This window comes from Miscanthus floridulus, chromosome 16 (assembly GCF_019320115.1).
Source record: "Miscanthus floridulus cultivar M001 chromosome 16, ASM1932011v1, whole genome shotgun sequence".
NCBI classification, from domain to species: domain Eukaryota; kingdom Viridiplantae; phylum Streptophyta; class Magnoliopsida; order Poales; family Poaceae; genus Miscanthus; species Miscanthus floridulus.
Window position 1 is genome coordinate 27,493,767 of NC_089595.1, and position 19,093 is coordinate 27,512,859.

The 19,093-nt window shown below is 46.6% G+C and overlaps 3 protein-coding genes across 3 annotated transcripts; all 3 read left to right on the forward strand.

Moving 5' to 3' along the window:
- The first annotated feature begins 2,649 nt into the window (after window positions 1–2,649).
- LOC136512359 (1-aminocyclopropane-1-carboxylate oxidase-like) lies at window positions 2,650–4,314 on the forward strand. The gene has a single exon (XM_066506327.1). It carries the CDS (start codon window positions 3,017–3,019, stop codon window positions 3,959–3,961), a length of 945 nt encoding a protein of 314 aa, XP_066362424.1. The 5' UTR covers window positions 2,650–3,016; the 3' UTR covers window positions 3,962–4,314.
- Window positions 4,315–14,708: 10,394 nt separating this feature from the next.
- LOC136514068 (uncharacterized) lies at window positions 14,709–16,269 on the forward strand. Its single transcript, XM_066508048.1, has 2 exons — window positions 14,709–15,112; window positions 15,237–16,269. The coding sequence occupies exons 1-2, from the start codon at window positions 14,820–14,822 to the stop codon at window positions 15,979–15,981; spliced, it is 1,038 nt and encodes a 345-aa protein (XP_066364145.1). The 5' UTR covers window positions 14,709–14,819; the 3' UTR covers window positions 15,982–16,269.
- LOC136510465 (phospholipase D alpha 1-like) lies at window positions 16,178–17,991 on the forward strand. Its single transcript, XM_066504897.1, has 3 exons — window positions 16,178–16,192; window positions 16,433–17,399; window positions 17,513–17,991. The coding sequence occupies exons 1-3, from the start codon at window positions 16,178–16,180 to the stop codon at window positions 17,851–17,853; spliced, it is 1,323 nt and encodes a 440-aa protein (XP_066360994.1). The 3' UTR covers window positions 17,854–17,991.
- The last annotated feature ends 1,102 nt before the right edge of the window (window positions 17,992–19,093 follow it).

Here is a 19,093-nt window from a genome sequence, read left to right on the forward strand (position 1 = left end):
ATTAGCTGCAGCTAGCTGTAGATGGATTATTTGGCACAGCTGCAGAAAAACACAGGAGGAAAGACCGAAAGAAACACTTATAGTCCACAGTGAGGTCTATGACTCTGGATTGAGTGCCGGCCGGAGACAGGTCCAGATTCGCAGGGAGGGCATGTGATGCATGGGGAATCCAATTCTGGCCTTGCAACAACCTCTCTCGCGCGCGCGGTTTTGCCCACATTTTTCTTGCAAGAAGAAAAGAAGCCAATGCAAAGAACACCAAGAAACCCACCAGGACTATTCCTATTCGTTTGGGGATATAACACGCAAAGAAGACCGTATTTGAAATAAGAGTCCATGGAATTCTTTCTCGGTGACGGTTTGCAAATTCCATGGACTATTATTGCATTGAGAACCAGCTAGCGAACCTTCTGAGAGGCTATGTTTATTGCTTATGGCCACGATTTAGTGATGGAAATTAGTCCATGTTTTTTCCATGGACTATTATTGCATTGAGAACCAACTATAGGTTAACTTTTTATTATATCTAGGCGGAGCCATGTATTAGCCATAGAGGGCTCCGGCCCCCCTTGCCCGATAAAAAAAATGAGGATGTATGCTGTGGGATGGAATCAGAGCATGGACAAGCCTTTAAAGGGTAGTCAGGCGTAGGATTCTAATAAACATAGACTAATAAACTTCTTAGTTATGCCTCGCGACTCGATGGCTTGCGTGACCTGGGCACAACTGAGTCCTTGCCATCGAGTTACTCTAGGAGACTCGTGGCGCATGGAGTCCTCGCCCCAAGGCTTAGTGTCCGTCCATTTAGTGCACCTTCTTTCTTGTGACCTTTCGGGGATTTGAAATATGTGTCGTTATACCTCTGGCTGAGGTACGTACGTACCCTTACTTAGGTATTGGTCACTCCTCTTCCGTACAAAAAAAATAGTTTAGCTTTTTGTGGTGTTTGCTACAGCTTCTCGTCACTTCTGCTACCGGAGCCGTGTCAAATAGCCCGTTAGCCCGCGGTTAGAAGCACGGACGGAGCTATGTGGGGTCAAACTGGGTCCTGGCCTCTCTTGTTCCGGCTGTATCACTCTGGAGGTTTGCATGTCACTGCATGCATGTAATTAATTCATGCCTCTCTCGTACCATGCTTGATGTTGCTGATGAATGGATCACAACTTACAAATATGTAAATCCACACATTGTTCATTCTTCTTTGACAGAATTTCGATTGTTCATTGCAGTCTATATAGATAGAACTTGAAAAAACAAAGATTTTTCACAGAATTCCAATTGTCTATACTACTATTGGTAATTATTGTAGCAGCCTGTTCGTTTGGCTGTGGCTTGTCGTAAACGATCGTAAATTTTCAGCCGGAACAATATTTTTCTCTTACACAAATTAGCCAGCAGTACTTCTTCACGAACCAGCAACGATACGAACCAGCCAACCGAACAGGCTGATTTAGGCAAATAAGGCGACAGTGACACACCACAGGACACCGAAGAAGAAACTAGCTAGGGTTGAAGGTGTGATGATCTTGAACATTGGATTGCACGGATGAACAATGCAATGGCTGAAAATCCAATTTTTTTTTAGCATAGATAAAAGTATAACACACTCAAGCCTGGCCTAGACAGACCCTAACACAAGAGAGTGATATCCAACGAGTTGCATTATTGTTGGTTTCTAATAATGCAACGATCCATGCTCGTATTAAATAACCCCCCCCCCCCCCCCCCCCCCCCCCCCCCCCCCCCCCCCCGCCCCCCACCCCTTCTTCTAAATTGTAAGTCATTTTGAGTTTTTTTACATACTATAATGTACTCTAGATATACACTAGGTCGAGATATACGGTAAAAACTATGTAGCTAAAAAGGTCAAAATAACTTATTTAGAATGAGGGAGCATCTAATATAAAAGATGTTGTTTACTTGTCTTTGGTACATAGCATGTCCATAAAGAAAGGATTGAGATTCAAAGAAATCAAGTTTCCTCAAGATTCAAAGAAATCATTAGGTTCAAGTTTCAGCTAAACCATAAAGAGGCCTTAATTATCCTAAGTTGCCAACATGCACTTAGTTGTGAGATGAAGTGGGAGATTACTTTTTTTTTAATGTTTCGTTCATTTAACAACAATGTTTGCCTAAATGCTCGTTTAGCCGATTTAAATGTTACACGGTGATACGTTTAATCAGTGTTTTATTATATACAAAGCAGCCCTTATTTGAAGGTTCCACCATACTAATGGCTAAACAGAGGATGGTCGACCGTTTAGCGTTTAAAAGCGCTTATACCGCTTAATAAAGAGATATTACTCCAACAGATAAGCTTGAAGATATATGTAGTAGCGCTTATTAGACCGCTTAATAAAGAGATATTACTCCAACAAATAAGCTTGAAGATAGATGTAGTAGATTTTGCAACGTGATCTGCTTTTTGTTTCTCTGATTATCTTTTGTGTGTTGTCATCATCTTCCCTGCTGGCTAGTTAATTAGCTCTTTGCATTGCCAGCCCTCTCCCTCTGAACGAACTCACGAAGTAGGACAGGAACCATCGTTCATGCCTGTCTTGACCGAGTCAAAGCTTTGCTGGCAATGATTGAATGCTTGATGTTACTGTAGCTCGTCACCTTGACAGGGACATCCTCTGGCATATCAGGAATTTGGAATTAGGGTCGCAAAGAACAAGTTGCCACCACAAGCATCCAGCGGCTCTGCCGATGCCCAAGAAGCTTCATCACACCTTAGCTAGAGGTAGCCATGGAAGGACAAGTAATGCTTGTGTTGACCGAAGCTTCCTCCTCATCCATGGCAGTAGGTTGAGGCGTTGAGCTTGCTCACTATATATACGGCGCCATCCATGCCGAGCTCTCCATCTCAAGTCATCAGCTCCAAGCTAGCTAGCCTTCACTCAAGCATCACAAAACCCTACTAGCTAGTGCTCCCTACAGCACCTGCGTACATACAACACTTCACAGCAATCTATCTACTCGATCGTCGTCTTCAATTCCCAAGGCATAATTAACAATGGTGGTTCCCGTGATCGACTTCTCCAAGCTGGACGGCGCCGAGAGGGCGGAGACGATGGCGCAGATCGCCAATGGCTGCGAGGAGTGGGGGTTCTTCCAGCTCGTGAACCACGGCATCCCGCTGGAGCTTCTGGAGCGCGTCAAGAAGGTGTGCTCCGACTGCTACCGCCTCCGGGAGGCCGGGTTCAGGGCGTCGGAGCCGGTGCGCACGCTGGAGGCGCTCGTCGACGCGGAGCGGCGCGGGGAGGAGGTGGCGCCCGTGGACGACCTGGACTGGGAGGACATCTTCTACATCCACGACGGCTGCCAGTGGCCGTCCGACCCGCCGGCGTTCAAGGAGACCATGCGCGAGTACCGCGCCGAGCTGCGGAAGCTGGCCGAGCGCGTCATGGAGGCCATGGACGAGAACCTCGGCCTCGACAGGGGCACCGTCAAGGCCGCCTTTTCCGGTGACGGCCAGCACGAGCCCTACTTCGGCACCAAGGTCAGCCACTACCCGCCGTGCCCGCGCCCGGACCTCATCACGGGCCTGCGCGCGCACACCGACGCCGGCGGCGTCATCCTCCTGTTCCAGGACGACAAGGTCGGCGGCCTGGAGGTGCTCAAGGACGGCCAGTGGACCGACGTGCAGCCGCTCGCGGGCGCCATCGTCGTCAACACGGGCGACCAGATCGAGGTGCTCAGCAACGGCCGGTACCGCAGCGCCTGGCACCGCGTGCTGCCCATGCGCGACGGCAACCGCCGCTCCATCGCCTCCTTCTACAACCCGGCCAACGAGGCCACCATCTCGCCGGCGGCGGTGGCCACCAGCGGCGGCGAGGCGTACCCCAAGTACGTGTTCGGGGACTACATGGACGTGTATGCCAAGCAGAAGTTCCAGGCAAAGGAGCCCAGGTTTGAAGCCGTCAAGGCGGCGGCGCCAAAATCATCTCCAGCGGCATAAATTAAAAAAAGGGACCAATTATATATTATAAATAATTATAATTTATTTGTTGGATATAACAGCTGGAGAAATAATAATATATAAGTATAATAAGTACGGGTTAGCGTTTCAGGTTTTTCACTGTGTTTAACTTTAGTGGCATGGTATGATGCTATATTGTTGTAGCAATAAGTTTGTCAAGCTTTAATCCAATAGAAAAGATATAAGGTTTGTTAAGTCTTTGGTGTAGAGTTTATTAAGCACATGCACATCCAAGTATTGGGTTTTTTCATGTACTTAATTAATGTGATAGTGATTATATGTAAAAGTGTTGTACCATCATTGTTCAAATGCAATAAAGAGTTGTTTGGTAAGACTCCATGTGCACTGTTCCTTCGTCGGATTATGCAAGAGGCCGTAGCATCAAAATGTGACTCCTTGTCCTTACGCGTAAAATGGATCCAGCTCCTCTATTCAGCACCCAGATAGAAGCGCTTCTCCTTGAATGCGTGTTTAGTGCGACTCTTTCGACTCCGGTGTCGAAATTGCCAGCAGAGACGGATGGAGTCGGAGCGGCACCAACAGGGCCAAAATGTGACCCCCTCTATCCACGTCAATCTATATCTACTTATTTCATTGGTAGTTGTCATCTTACATCCGTGGAAAAATGTGTGGTGGAAACCACTTTTTCCGTGCAAACATGAAAATCAACTCGGTATAATTTTAAGCTTAGCACATACATAATGCATCCACAATTCCACGTATGTAGTCATATGTCAAAGTTGGGATGCAAACTCAACGTAGAAAAGTTCATACTAAAATGACGAATGTCATGTGCACTAGAAGACAAAATTCTTGTGATTCAGTCTTTTAATTCACACGTACCTAAAATTCACCATTTTCGTAGTATAAATTTATCAGAAGTGAGTTTGCATCCTAGCTTTCTTTACATATGAGTAGTGATGGAAATATATCTTTTAAGTTGGTTTCGACATTTTCAGAGAAGATGTAGCTTCCAGCTCATATTTCCCCGGATCTTCAGCCATCTATCAATCTTAGATATCTGCATATGGAGAAGGAAGAAGAAGCGTCTTTCATTTTTCTAGTGCATTCATACTAAGAGAGGTATCTCTTTGCCGTTACATACGAGAGGATGACTGGATGAGCAGCGAGGTTACTTTTAGAGTGGAGTGGAGTAGCTTCTGAGCGATGATGGCATGGGCCAGCATGTCAACTCTTCATGGACCACCATTTGTGCATGTCCAACTCATTCCGTGTGGCGACGGCGACACTGCCTTTGCCACTTGCGGCGACAAGACAAGAGCACACAAGGCGCTGCAGGGCAGCCACTCACATCTCACTCTCCCTCTCGTGGATGCTGCTAGCGGAAAAAAGGCCTGCATTTGGGTCCACTTTGATGAGCACTTTGTGTTGCAAAGGCAAACACCAAATGCATGTCAAGCAAGAGTACAAGGGCCGTCTGGTAGAGCTTCATTTAATTCTGATTCCATGGGAGAAGTGATTTTATGTCTGAAAGTTGATTTCTTTTATTTTTTATTAGCATAAACTCTCAAAAATACAATAGAGAATCACTTCACAGAATCAGGAGAAGCTATTTTTCCAGCTCCCAGCCTTTTAGTTCATTTCAGAGAATCACTTCACAGAATCAACAGAGAATCACTTCTCTCTGGAAAACTGCTTGGCAGAGCTCTAACTGGATTCGGCAGAGAATCAGCTCTGGGAACACTAGCAAAGAGGGCCTTTGTAGTACAACTTAAACCATGCCCATATTTGTTTACAAGACCAATAATGTGTCATGGGCATGCATGTGGGTATGTGAGTTGGAGCTTGTCGAGGGTGTTTCTGGGAATGTGCCTTGCGCCTCTCCCTTGTTTTTTTTTTCCTTTTTATTTTCTCCTATTTAAATGTAATAACTCGTAGCTCTTCTGCGTGGTTCGAGGAAAAAGAACCAGCATGGATAGATAACGACAGATCGCAATGTACGTTGCTTGCATTTACGACACACTAGAGGGAATTCTCTTTCACTGCAGGTATTTGTTAATCGTATTACATATGTGGACTTGAAACATAAAGTGCATCCCCAAAGAATCATGTACTAGTCAACTACTAGCAAGTAGGAGTAAATCTCAGTTGAGGAACTAGGGTCACATGAATAATCATGTCAATAAATAAATAAAATAAATGAAGGGACCATCTGTATATCCGCTCAAATATTATCATCCTCAAATATGCCCATGTCACTTTTATAGCCGTTGCATTAATTAAAATTTAAAAGTCAAGAATCCAGATCCATCTGTCTCTCATTATATTGTTTCCATACTGAAAAAGTGCGGCAAAAATGACAAGGTTTTATTCGATTTTCTAGGACATTTATTTATTTACCTGTAATGTAACATTTCATTCTGTACTGGGGGTAACTTTTTATTGGGCTAAGATAAAAACAAATTTGACATGTTTATGCTAATAAGGAAAGTATGGTGGACGAATAAATACCATTGCTCAAAAAATAAATGTAGTTTGAGCATCTCTATTGTCCCCTCTTGAAAAAAAAAAGATTGTTCCCTCCCAAATGGAATATATCAGCTATCGGAAGGACTAGTGTCTAATCAAAAGAATCAATACCTTCTCCTTTCTTTATTTATTAAAAAATCGACCTCATCTTCTTCTATCACAAAAGATAGAATCAGTGATAATTCTGTCTCACAAAAATTCGGCATATTTCAGCATCAAACATAGTCTCATAAAAACAATTAGTCTCAAAAACCAAGTAATTTACCCCCTCTCTGTTCGTCAAAAAATACAATTCTAGCATGTGTATACCAAGTCAAATCATTTTAAAATTGACTGAATTTACATAAAAATATACCAATATTTATGATACCAAATAAATGTTATCAGATACGTGACGAAGTATAGTATACATATATTGTCTTGTAAATATTGATATTCTTCTATTTTCTATAATTATAGTCAAACTTTTTTTAAAAAATAAGAATAGAATAGAACTAGAATTGATCTTTTTTCAGATGGAAGTAGAATCTCGCGGATCAGATAGGACCATAGGACCAGGTAAACCTAGCCTGTGTTGTAAACTGTAAATAAAAGCTAGCTAATAGAGCTATGGGGACCAATAATGCATGGCAAGATGCATCGATGTGGCGGCTGCTACCAGTCTACCACTGGACACTGGTTCTTTGCACGAAAATTCAGCAAGCGCAAAAGTAGCAAACAATAGCTTGTGAAATTGCACGGTAATTCGTCCTCGTCCTTCCGCTATTCCGCTGGGCTTTGTCCGGTGAGTTCTCGGCGACCATGGCCGTGGTCGCAGAGGAACACACCAGGCAACTAGCCATGCAGGTCAGCATGCATGCAGACGGGTGCCGGCTTTCTCGCAATTTCGCCAAAAAAAAAAGAAACAAAAAGAAGATGGGTGCATCGATCGATCGAATATGTATGATTAATCCTCAGATCCGAATATTTAGGATGAGTACATTTGAATGCAGGGATTGATTTGCACTCGAACTAATTTCACCGGCATTTGGTTTTAGATTCACTAGAATCGTGCACGTGTTTTAGGGGAGAGGAGAGGATCAGTAGCGAGCACATACATCTGTCACGCGAAACAAAGGCAGGGCCGCCGCCCCCTGTGCAGTGGTCTATTAGACTCCAGAGATCATCTAGGGTAGCATCTAGTCGGGTTGTTCTTTTTATTTGGGAGGAACAAGTAGAAAATCTAATGAACCATACTATAGAGTGATAGAGAGAGGAGAGTGGATGGGAGTGTACAGACCATCGGAGGGCGCCGTCGAGGAGGATCCGGCCATCTCGTTCGGTCGGTGACGTTCTGCGCACGGACAGCGATGGTCGGAGAAGAGTTGGTGAAGTCCGGCGACGCGGTGGGGTGCAGTGAGGCCGACGGTGATGACGGTGGCGTCTTCCCGTCGTTGGCTGCGCACCTTTACTAGATCGGACTTAGGGTTTATTGGTGGGGGCGGAGTGGCTCACGGTGAACCTCGTACAATGAGCCGCCGGCCCCCACCACTTTATATAGCGTAGTGCGACGGGGGCCCACCAACCATGTAGGGTTGGGCGTCCCCGATCAGGGCGCGTGACCAAGGCCCAATAGGCCGTTTGGCTTATTGGCTGGGAGATCATTCTAATATTCTCCCCCTTAATCTCACACTATTACTTTTATCTTTAAACTTTAAACTTCAATCATTTTCTCCTTTCTCATTTCTTCACAGATGATGCATAGAGCATGTTTCATCGTCACGGTCAATCGCCGATAGATTTAACAGCTACAATGCACGTCTCTGATCTGAAATAGATAATTTAACTTTTGGACCCTTTATAGTCCAGGAATCATAGGCTTTCCCTTAAACCCATGCCGGCTACATGTTCTCTGAACACGTTGGGTGGTAAGCCTTTTGTAAGCGGATCCGCGAGCATCTTTTCTATACTTATATGCTCAAGACTTATCATTTGATCCGGAACTCTATCCTTCACAACGTAATACTTTATGTCAATGTGTTTGGCAGCACCACTTGACCTATTGTTGTGAGCATATTGTACTGCTAGATTATTATCGCAGTATAACTTCAGTGGTCTATAGATGTCGTCAACCACTTTCAAACCGGGTATGAACTTCTTTAGCTAGTTCACCTGCCCCGTTGCCTCATAACATGCTACAAACTCGGCATACATTGTGGACGATGTAGTGACGGTTTGCTTTGAGCTTTTCCATAAAATAGCTCCCCCTGCGAGAGTGAACACATATCCAGACGTAGATTTTCTATTATCTCCCGTATAATTAGAATCTGAATATCCCACTATATGGAGTGAATTAGATCTTCTATACGTCATCATGAGGCCTTTCGTTCCTTGTAAATAACGCAAGACTTTCTTTACCAATTTCTAGTGTTCTATTCTAGGATTGCTCTGGAATCTGCCAAGTAATCCGGTAACAAATGCCAAGTCAGGGCGCGTGCATACTTGAGCATATTGCAAGCTTCCGATAGTTGAAGCATATGGAACCACTTTTATTTGATCGATCTCATATTGGTTCCTGGGGCATTGAAAATCCCCATATTTGTCACCCTTGACTATAGGAGCAGGTGAGGGACTACATTTGTGCATACTGAATTTCTTTAAGATCTTTTCAATGTATGCCTTTTGTGACAGTCCTAATACCCCTTTACTTCTATCTTGGTGAATCTCGATCCCTAGAATGAACGAAGCTTCACCAAGATCTTTCATATCAAACTTTGAGAACAAAAACTTCTTTGTCTCCAGTAGTAGACTGACATCACTACTGGCAAGTAAGATATCATCCACATACAGGACAAGGAAGATAAACTTTCCATTCTTAAACTTTGTATAGACACAATTGTCCTCAACATTCTCTTTAAACCCAAAATTCTTTATTGTCTGGTCAAACTTCAAGTACCACTGTCTTGAAGCTTGTTTTAATCCATAAATGGATTTCTTTAGGCGGCATCCCATTCGTTCTTTTCCTTCCATGATAAAACCTTTCGGTTGTGCCATGTAGACATTTTCTTCTAAGTCTCCATTAAGAAATATCGTCTTTACATCCATCTGATGTAATTCTAGATCGTAATGTGCCACTAATGCCATTATGATTCTGAAGGAATCTTTACATGAGACTGGAGAAAATGTCTCATTATAATCAATCTCTTCTCTTTGCGTAAAGCCTTTTGCCACAAGTCGGACTTTATATCTCTCTATATTCCCTTGAGAGTCAAGTTTTATCTTGTAGACCCATTTATAGCCTACTGTTTTGGCTCCTTTAGGAATTATCTCTAAATCCCAAACTTTATTGGCATTTATTGATTTCATTTCATCTTTCATGGCCTCAAGCCACTTTGATGAATGATCACTTCTCATGGCTTCTTCAAATGAGGTGGGATCATCCTCCATTTGAAACTCTTCAGTATTATAGATTTTATAATCATCAGAAATAGCTGATCTTCTAACTCTTTGAGACCTTCTAAGGGCCTCCACATTTGGCACATTTACTGTTTGAGGCTGTTGTTGCTCCCCCTCATATGTGGCAATAGGGTCTGTAGGATTCTGAACCATGGGTTCTTCATCCTCATTTATTGTTGCCATACGAGGAAAAACAACAGGTGCTGACACCATAATATCTTGCGTTGTAGGTGTAGCAACAGCAGGTAGGTCGAAAAATGGCTCTTGAACCATCGGAGTGGGTGCATACACCTGTTTCTCCTCAAGATTAATTTCTCGAGCTACCATGCTCCCCTTATCATTTCATCCTATAGGAAGACAGCGTGTCTCGTTTCCACAAACTTTGTATGTCTATCTGGACAGTAGAAACGAAAACCTTTTGACTTTTCTGGGTAGCCAATGAAATGGCAACTTACTGTTTTGGGATCTAACTTCCCAATGTTTAGGTTAAATACTTTAGCGTCAGTAGGACTCCCCCACACTCGTAAGTGTTTTAGTGAGGGTACTCTTCCTGTCCATAATTCATACGGTGTTTTAGGCACCTACTTACTTGGTACTCTATTGAGAATATGAATGGCAGTTTTTAATGCCTCCATCCACAGGCTCAACGGTAAGGTGGAGTAACTTATCATATTACGCACCATATCCATCAGGGTACAGTTACACCTTTCAGCTACTCCATTCTGCTGAGGTTCGCCCGGTGTTGAATACTGGGTGACTATACCATTCTCCTATAAGAACCTTGCAAAAGGTCCAGGAACTTATCCATATGGGGTATGCCGACCGTAGTACTCCCCCCACGGTCAGACCTGACTATCTTAATCTTTAAATCATGCTGATTTTCAACTTCTGCTTTAAATATTTTGAATTTATCCAACGCTTCTGTTCTTTCTTTAATTGGATAAATGTAGCCAAAACGAGAGTAATCGTCTGTGAATGTTATGAATGAATCATAATCATCCACACTTTTCATAGGAAAAGGACCACATATGTCTATGTGAATTATCTCTAAAATTCCTATGCTTCGTTTGGCATCCTTTTTAATTTTTTTTACATACTTTCCTTTAATACATTCTATACATTGCTCTAAGTCAGAGAACTCCAATGGAGGAAGAATTTCATTCTTAACTAGATTTTCTATTCTCCTCCTCGAAATATGGCCTAAACGACAGTGCCATAATTTCGACGATACATTAGGAGTTCTCTTTTGTTTTCTATTTGCATTGTTCGATGAGGATACATTCTCATTCACATCACATACGGAATTCATATTTTCACGAAGTGATAACAAATAAAGCCCGTCTTGTCGGAAGGCAAGACCAATACATCTATTATTAAACAATATCTAACATTTGCCATTTCCAAAATGGCAATCATAACTATCGTGGTCCAACTTTGAAACACTAATCAAGTTTCTTTGCAAAGAAGATACATAAAGAATATCTCTAAGAAAAAGTATGAAGCCATTAGCAAGCTCTAGCGGAAGATCACCAACGGCCTCAACATCTACTTGTACTCTATTTATAACTTTAATGAAACTTTCGCTTCTTTACAAAGTTCTCATCGAACGGAATCCCTATAAAGAATTAGCAACATGAATAGTTGCACCTGAATCAATCCACCAAATAGATTTTGAAAACTTGACATACAAGGATTCATTTACAAACATAATAATGTTCTCACCTTTCTTTTTCATAATCAACTTTAGGAAATCGGGACAATCTTTCTTGTAATGTCCCATCTTCTTGAAGTGGAGACATTGATCTTTATCCACTGGGAATTGCTTGTTCTGAGACTGTTGCATGGGACCTTTTCCAGGTGACTTGGAGGAAGAGCTATTATTATAGTTCTTTTTCTTATTATCTTTTAGGTAGTTGATAGTACCACCCTGTGAAACTTTTATTCTTTTCTCCTCCTGCACACACATGGCTATGAGCTTTTCTAGATCCTATTTCTCGGACTGTATGTTGTAATTAACAACAAAAGTGTCAAATTCTTTAGGCAAAGAAGCAAAAATCAAATAAATAAGAAACTCATCCTTGAGTGCCAAATCCATTGGTTTGAGCTTAGATGCCAAATTGCTCATTCTCAATATGTGCTCTCTAATGCCACTGCCACCACCAGAGTACCTTCCTGTCACCAGCTGCTTGATCAGTTGGGTTGCATATGTCTTTGAAGAGCCAGTAAACTGACTCTTTATTCTTTCTAGGTACTCTGTGACTGTGTCACGGTCTGGAATTGAGCTCACTATTGCAGGCTCAATTGTATTCTTTATCACAGCCAAACATTTCTTATTGGCTGTGACCCACTTTCTATGTTCGAGGTCAAAAGACATCTTTACAGGAGCAAAGTCCCGCTCTCTGTTCTGCCATGCAGCATCAGTCTCATCAGTCTCCCTCACCGGTGCCACAGGTTCTTTGGGACACGGCGTGGTGACTACTCAGTCAACCTCAGCCAAAATGAAGGTCAGATCGATCATTTTCTTTCATTCAATGTAGTTATCCCCTTTGAGAGTTGGGATATCTTTGATATAAGCCATCAAGGAGTATCCTCCTGAAAACACAATTTCTCTTTAAAGTGAGAACATAATATAAAAAAAACAACAACAATTTGCATGCCTTAGTTTCAACGTTGGTCAAAATTAAAACATACAATTGTTTTATACATTAAATCTACATCACCGTTGGGCAGAAATAGAAATAATGCATAATCATTAAAATCATAATATTGCTATTAACAACGTTGGTCAGAAAATAACAATATCATAATCAACTCATATTCATTTCTTCGCTCTTAAAATTAAATTCTCCCGTTGGTTCGAATTTAATTAAAAGTCCATAACAACTTAAAATGCGCAGCAGAAAACTTAATAAATCTGTTAATTCTATTTTCCAGAAACTCTTAAAATACTATACTTTTCTCCGAACAAAATTATCGTTGGACAAAATTATACAGAGATTTGCATCAAAATGCAATTCAGATTCATCTAATATGCATCTAATATGCATCTAATATGCAATTCCTGTGCGGCCCAAATAGCACGCGCGCGGCTCCCCCGCTCCTAGGCCTTAACGTGGGCCTGGGCCGGGATTCTGTCCACCCGCCTGGGCCAAATCTGACCTAGGTGTCTGCCATCCGCCGGATGCGATCCGACGGTCGTCCGCGTGAGTCGGGCGAAACAAAAAATGCCCCGGCCGCCGCACCCATGAAACCCTATCTCATTCTCTCCCTCCCCTTCTCTCTCACCGCGCAGCGCCGCTCGTAGAACAGCCGCAGCAGCAGCTGTCCACGGTGGCCGAGGGAGAAGAAGAGGGGCTCCGCCCAACGCCCTCTCGCCGGCGTGCGTGCTCGCCCGAGGCTGAGCACGCCGCCGTCGAGGGGGCGCATGGTGGTGCCCTGTTGTCGTGACCGCACGTGCGAGGTGCAGTGCGGATCTCTGCTCTTTCCGCGCGGTGGCGATGCCGCCGGCGGTGAGGGAAGCCCAGGTAGGCTCCCTATCTTTAGGGTTAGGGTTGGTTCTATTGGATCCGAATCGAATTCGAACTCCACTTTTTTCTTTTCATTCGTTTTTCTTTGCTTTTGATTTGGAAACCCTAGATCTACACCCTAGGCTGATGAACTGCTAGGGTTAGGGTTCTTTGTTGAAACCATGTCCACTTTTCCCGTACCCGATCTAGGGTTAGGGTTCGATTTGCTTTTCTTTCCCCAATCCAGATCTACGAACTAGACAGGCGTCTGATACCATTGTTAGACTCCAGAGATCACCTAGGGTAGCATCTAGTCGGGTTGTTCTTTTTATTTGGGAGAAACAAGTAGAAAACCTAATGAACCGTACTACAGAGTGATAGAGAGAGGAGAGTGGATGGGAGTGTATAGACCATCGGAGGGCGCCGTCGAGGAGGATCCGGCCATCTCGTTCGGTCGGTGACGTTCTACTCACGGGCAGCGACGGTCGGAGAAGAGTTGGTGAAGTCCGGCGACGCGGTGGGGTGCAGTGAGGCCGACGGTGATGACGGTGGTGTCTTCCCGTCGCTGGCTGTGCACCCTTACTAGATCGGACTTAGGGTTTGTTGGTGGGGCGAAGTGGCTCACGGTGAACCTCGTACAATGAGCCGCTGGCCCCACCACTTTATATAGCGTAGTGCGACGGGGGCCCACCAACCATATAGGGTTGGGCGCCCCCGATCAGGGCGCGTGACCAAGGCCCAATAGGCCGTTGGGCTTATTGGCTGGGAGATCATTCTAACATGGTCCACTCTGAGCAGGCTTTTCTCCGGCTACGTACATGGCGTGGGGGGGGGAGGGGCGGGGCCGCCGCCGGCCGGGGAGGACCAGCCGCGCGGTACCCACCTCTGTCGGCGCTCGTCGTCTCCGCCATCGCCGCCTCCTCCGCCATCATCGTCCTCGCCGTCCTCCACTCGGTACGGTGGCTGACAAGATTATTACATTTCGACGTTGATCGGGACCAATAAGTGTTTCTTGCGTTGCCGTGGTGGCTGACGGCGGTGGCCGGCGGGCGGTTTGTTTCTTTCTTTCGTGTGCGCAGGCGTACGACGACGCGGTGTCGCGGACGCGGACGCTGCTGGGCCACAACCTGGAGCCGACGCCGTGGCACCCGTTCCCGCACGCCAAAGGCCGGCCACCGGCGCGCGCCGCGTTTCGCTGCGCGCCCTCCATCGCCTGCCTGCAGCCGCTCTCGCGGCCTCGTCCTCCGCCGGAGCCCGAGCCAGCCAACGCATCGTCGTCGTCGTCGTCGGGGCGGCGTCAGTGCCCGGCCTACTTCGCGACGATCCACCGGGACCTGGCGCCGTGGCGCGGGGCGGGGCGGGTCGTGACGCACGCGCTCCTCGACGCGGCGCGGCGGCGCGCGTCCATGCGCGTCACCATCACGGGCGGCGGGACGCGGCTGCACGTGGACCTCTACTACGCGTGCGTGCAGAGCCGCGCGCTCTTCACGGTCTGGAGCCTGCTGCAGCTGGTGCGGCGGTACCCCGGGCGCGTCCCCGACGTCGACCTCATGTTCGACTGCCTGGACCGCCCCGCCGTCAACCGCACCGAGCACGGCGACGGCGACCCTGCCTCCCCGCCGCCGCCGCCGCTCTTCCGCTACTGCACCACCAGGGATCACTTCGACATCCCCTTCCCTGATTGGTCCTTCTGGGGCTGGTAAGAGATGCATCATTGGCATACTTATATATATGCCTTCTATCTACTGTCAAGATTTTTTTTAATTAATGAATCAAGTGTCAAGAAGATTGATAGCGATGGTCGATGGACATATATAATGCAGGCCGGAGACGAACATCGAGCCATGGAACAGGGAGTTCAAGAGCATCAAGTCCGGCGCTCGGGCGACGAGATGGGCGGACAGGGTGCCGACGGCGTACTGGAAGGGGAACCCGGACGTGGCGTCGCCGCTGCGGGTGGCGCTGCTGGGGTGCAACGACACGGCGCTCTGGCGCGCCGAGATCATGCGGCAGAACTGGTCCGACGAGGCCAAGTCCGGATACCATCACTCGAGGCTCTCGTCGCAGTGCACGCACCGGTACAAGATCTACGCGGAAGGGTTCAGGTGGTCGGTCAGCCTCAAGTACATCCTGTCGTGCGGCTCCATGGCGCTGCTGATCGAGCCGCGGTACCAGGACTTCTTCAGCCGGGGCCTGGAGCCCCGGCTGAACTACTGGCCGGTGACGGCGGCGCCGCCCCCGGGCATGTGCGAGTCCATCAGGGACGCCGTCGACTGGGGCAACGCGAACCCGGGCGAGGCCGAGCGCGTCGGCCGGCGCGGGCAGCGGCTCGTGCAGGACCTCCGCATGCACGCCGTCTACGACTACATGCTGCACCTGCTCACCGAGTACGCAAGGCTCATGGACTTCCGGCCCGTGGCGCCGCCGTCGCCCGACGCGCAGGAGGCCTGCGAGGCGTCGCTGCTCTGCCTCGCCGACGACAAGCAGCGCAGGTTCCTCGAGGCGTCCAGGGCGGAGCCCGCGGTGGGCGACCTGTGCGTGCTGCCGCCGCCGCCGCCGCCGGCGTGATCGAGCGCTTGAGCAGCTAGGTGGAATGCTGAAACAGCAGCTCGTGTAGGAGTTGCGTCTCTAGTGGACTGCCTCTCGGCTCTCTAGGATTTATTTATTTAGAAAGACTCAAAACGAAGACAGAGCAGAACGAATTGAAGTTAGGACAGTTGCAGGATTGAATGATGATTGTAGGGACACAAGTTCGTGCAAAAGCATGTCCAGATTTGAGGCCAGTTGCAATTCCCTTGAATTTTTTTGTTTCCCAAGCCCTCTGAACTTACTGGTTGTATTGTGTATGGGGCTGTATTTGGCATTGGAACAAATCAGTTTTCTTTATTTAGCACTAAAATTTTTGAACTTTCTTATTTGACATCGAGTTAAAAATTTCTTCTGTAAATTACACTACCGTCCATTTAGTACATCCATCCGTCAGTTGACTGCGTTGACCCTCTCATGTTTCTTTCAAAAGTACCAAAATGCCCCTCTATACTCTGGGACGAGTCCTTCCACATCTACTGCACGCACGACGCCAGCAACATCATCTTCACCGTCAAGGCCGACGACACCATCGGCGCCACGCTCATCGGCCGCGCATACCTTCAACCAGCCCAACTTCCCCAGCGCGTCCATCAGCAAGGGCGAGCCGAGGGAGTCGTGGCACGACATCCACTGCCGCGTCGAGGGGCCCGCGGCGTGGGACGTGCTGGAGAACTTCGAGCAGAGGTGGAAGAAGCAGGGCAAGGGCGACAACATGCCGGTGGCGCTGAACAAGGCGTGGGCGGAGCGCGAGGCGGCCCCGCACGGCGACGCCGAGTCGTGGAACGTGCAAGTGTTCCGGTCCATCGACGACGGTGCGGCGGCGGGGTTCCCGGACGCCCCGCGGGAGGCCGCGGCGCTGGGGCTGGTGAGTGGCAAGGACCACGTGATCGAGCGCAGCATCCAAGACGCGTACATCCACGCCATCCGGTGGGCGCGGGACTTCATCTACATCGAGAACCAGTACTTCCTGGGGAGCTCCTACGCGTGGCTGCAGAACGATGGCGTGACGGTGGAGGACATCAACGCGCTGCACCTTATCCCCAAGGAGCTCTCGCTCAAGATCGTCAGCAAGATCCAGGCCGGCGAGCGGTTCGGCGTGTACGTGGTGGTGCCCCTGTGGCCCGAGGGCGTGCTGGAGAGCGGCTCCATGCAGGCCATCCTGGACTGGCAGCGCCGCACCATGGAGATGATGTACACGGATGTCACGCTGGCCATTCGCGCCAAGGGGCTCCAGGCCGACCTCAGGGACTACCTCACCTTCTTTTGCCTCGGCAACGGCGAGGCGCCAAGCCCCGGCGAGTACATGCCGCCGGAGCACCCGGACCACAACACCGATTACGAGAGGGCGCAGCAGGCCAGGCGCTTCATGATCTATGTCCACGCCAAGACCATGATAGGTACAGTGACTTATTCTACACCTACAGGCTACAGATTCATCTAGTCTAGAATTACAAAACAAACCAATATGATCATGATGGTTTCTGTCTGACCGGTGGTCGTTTGCATGCAGTGGATGACGAGTACATCATCGTGGGCTCGGCGAACATCAACCAGCGCTCCATGGACGGCGGCCGCGACACCGAGATCGCGATGGGCGCGTACCAGCCGGGCTACCTAGCGACCAGGAACCAGCAGGCGAAGCAGCAGCAGCACGACATCGGGAGCAGCAGCAGCAGCAGCACGTCGGGCAAGCTCCGCGAAGACCGCGTGCTCCGCGCACCGCGCGCCCAGGCCGCGAGCTCCCCGGCTGCGTGCTCCGCGCGACGCCAAGGCTGCGAGCTCCGCGCGTTGCCCGGGCCACGTGCTCCGCCGGCCGAGCCATGCACGGTGTGCTCTGCTCTTGAGCCATGATGTTACGATGACGACGTATACTCTGCTTTTTTTTTAGAAAACTAAAAGATAAATACCTTGAAAATATAAGTTACGTATTTCAACCAGCAGGCATCCTAAGCCATGCATCCTTGATCTGTGGCTGAGATGAAAAGAAGAGTGAGGGCATAATCTGTACCTGCTATTACCAATTTAAAATTTATTAATTATTTATTTGCGGTCTTCAATTATCAAAAATCCACATTTTAGTTCAAAGTATATTTATGATTTTCTTATTTGACAACCTATCTATTTATTTATTTTTTTCTATTTAGCACCATGGACTTTTGCTACAATCAAGGGCATTTATGTCATTTTGCTAGCCACTTGACACCATTAGCGGTCTAAATGGACGGCAATACCATTTATGAAAGAAAATTTCAACTCGATGCTAGATAAGGAAGTTCAAATTTTCTAGTGTCAAATATGAAAGACCGATTTATTTTAGTGCCAAATACATAATTCTCTCATCGTGGGGATCTTGGCGTCTGGTTTTCCCACTACGTCGTCTTATAGCAAAGGATTATGAATAACACTTAGGGCCCCATTCAAACATGGGCTAATAGGTGGGTTGATCTTTTAGTCTAGCCTCTTACTAGTTGTTGTTAGGGTACTTTCAACCCAGAAACTAGATTGCTATGTCCATTTATTAGTATGTCAACTAAGCAAAATGCTAATATGGCAATGTGGATGGTTCCTATGTTGATTAATTAGTACCAACTAAACAAAATGCTAATGTGCATTGTAGTTAATAAAGATAGAGAAGGAAAACATTTCTTATATAGAAAAAAAACTATGTCTACACGAGAACTAAAATACGAATAGATGTGATTGGTCAATGCTTACATAAGAATTAAGGTACAAATAGAATCAAGATACAAATAAATGTGATTGGTCAATGCTTACGTAAGAATCAAGCTACGATTGATGGATGCTAAGAGAAAGAAAACATTTAATGGACAAAATTAACTTTAACCAAACTATTGGAGAAAATAATTTCTATATATAATGTCTATTTCACTCAATAAATATGAAACCATCTCGTAGTTTCTAGAGCGTGACTACCTTAGCCAAGAGAGAGGACATTTGATTGGACAAATTTTAATTTTTAAAGAAACTATTCATTATTAGGAAAATATGGTTTCTATGTATATAATGTCTAATTGACTCAGTAAGTATAAAACCATCTCATGGTTTCTAGTGTGACTAACTCGGCAAGTAT

Coding starts and splice junctions, on each gene's coding strand:
- LOC136510465 (XM_066504897.1), top strand. Junction 17,400..17,512: donor CCACGCCAAGACCATGATAG/GTACAGTGACTT, acceptor GTTTGCATGCAG/TGGATGACGAGTACATCATC.
- LOC136512359 (XM_066506327.1), top strand. CDS start 3,017: ATGGTGGTTCCCGTGATCGACTTCTCCAAGCTGGACGGCGCCGAGAGG.
- LOC136514068 (XM_066508048.1), top strand. CDS start 14,820: ATGCGCGTCACCATCACGGGCGGCGGGACGCGGCTGCACGTGGACCTC. Junction 15,113..15,236: donor GATTGGTCCTTCTGGGGCTG/GTAAGAGATGCA, acceptor TATATAATGCAG/GCCGGAGACGAACATCGAGC.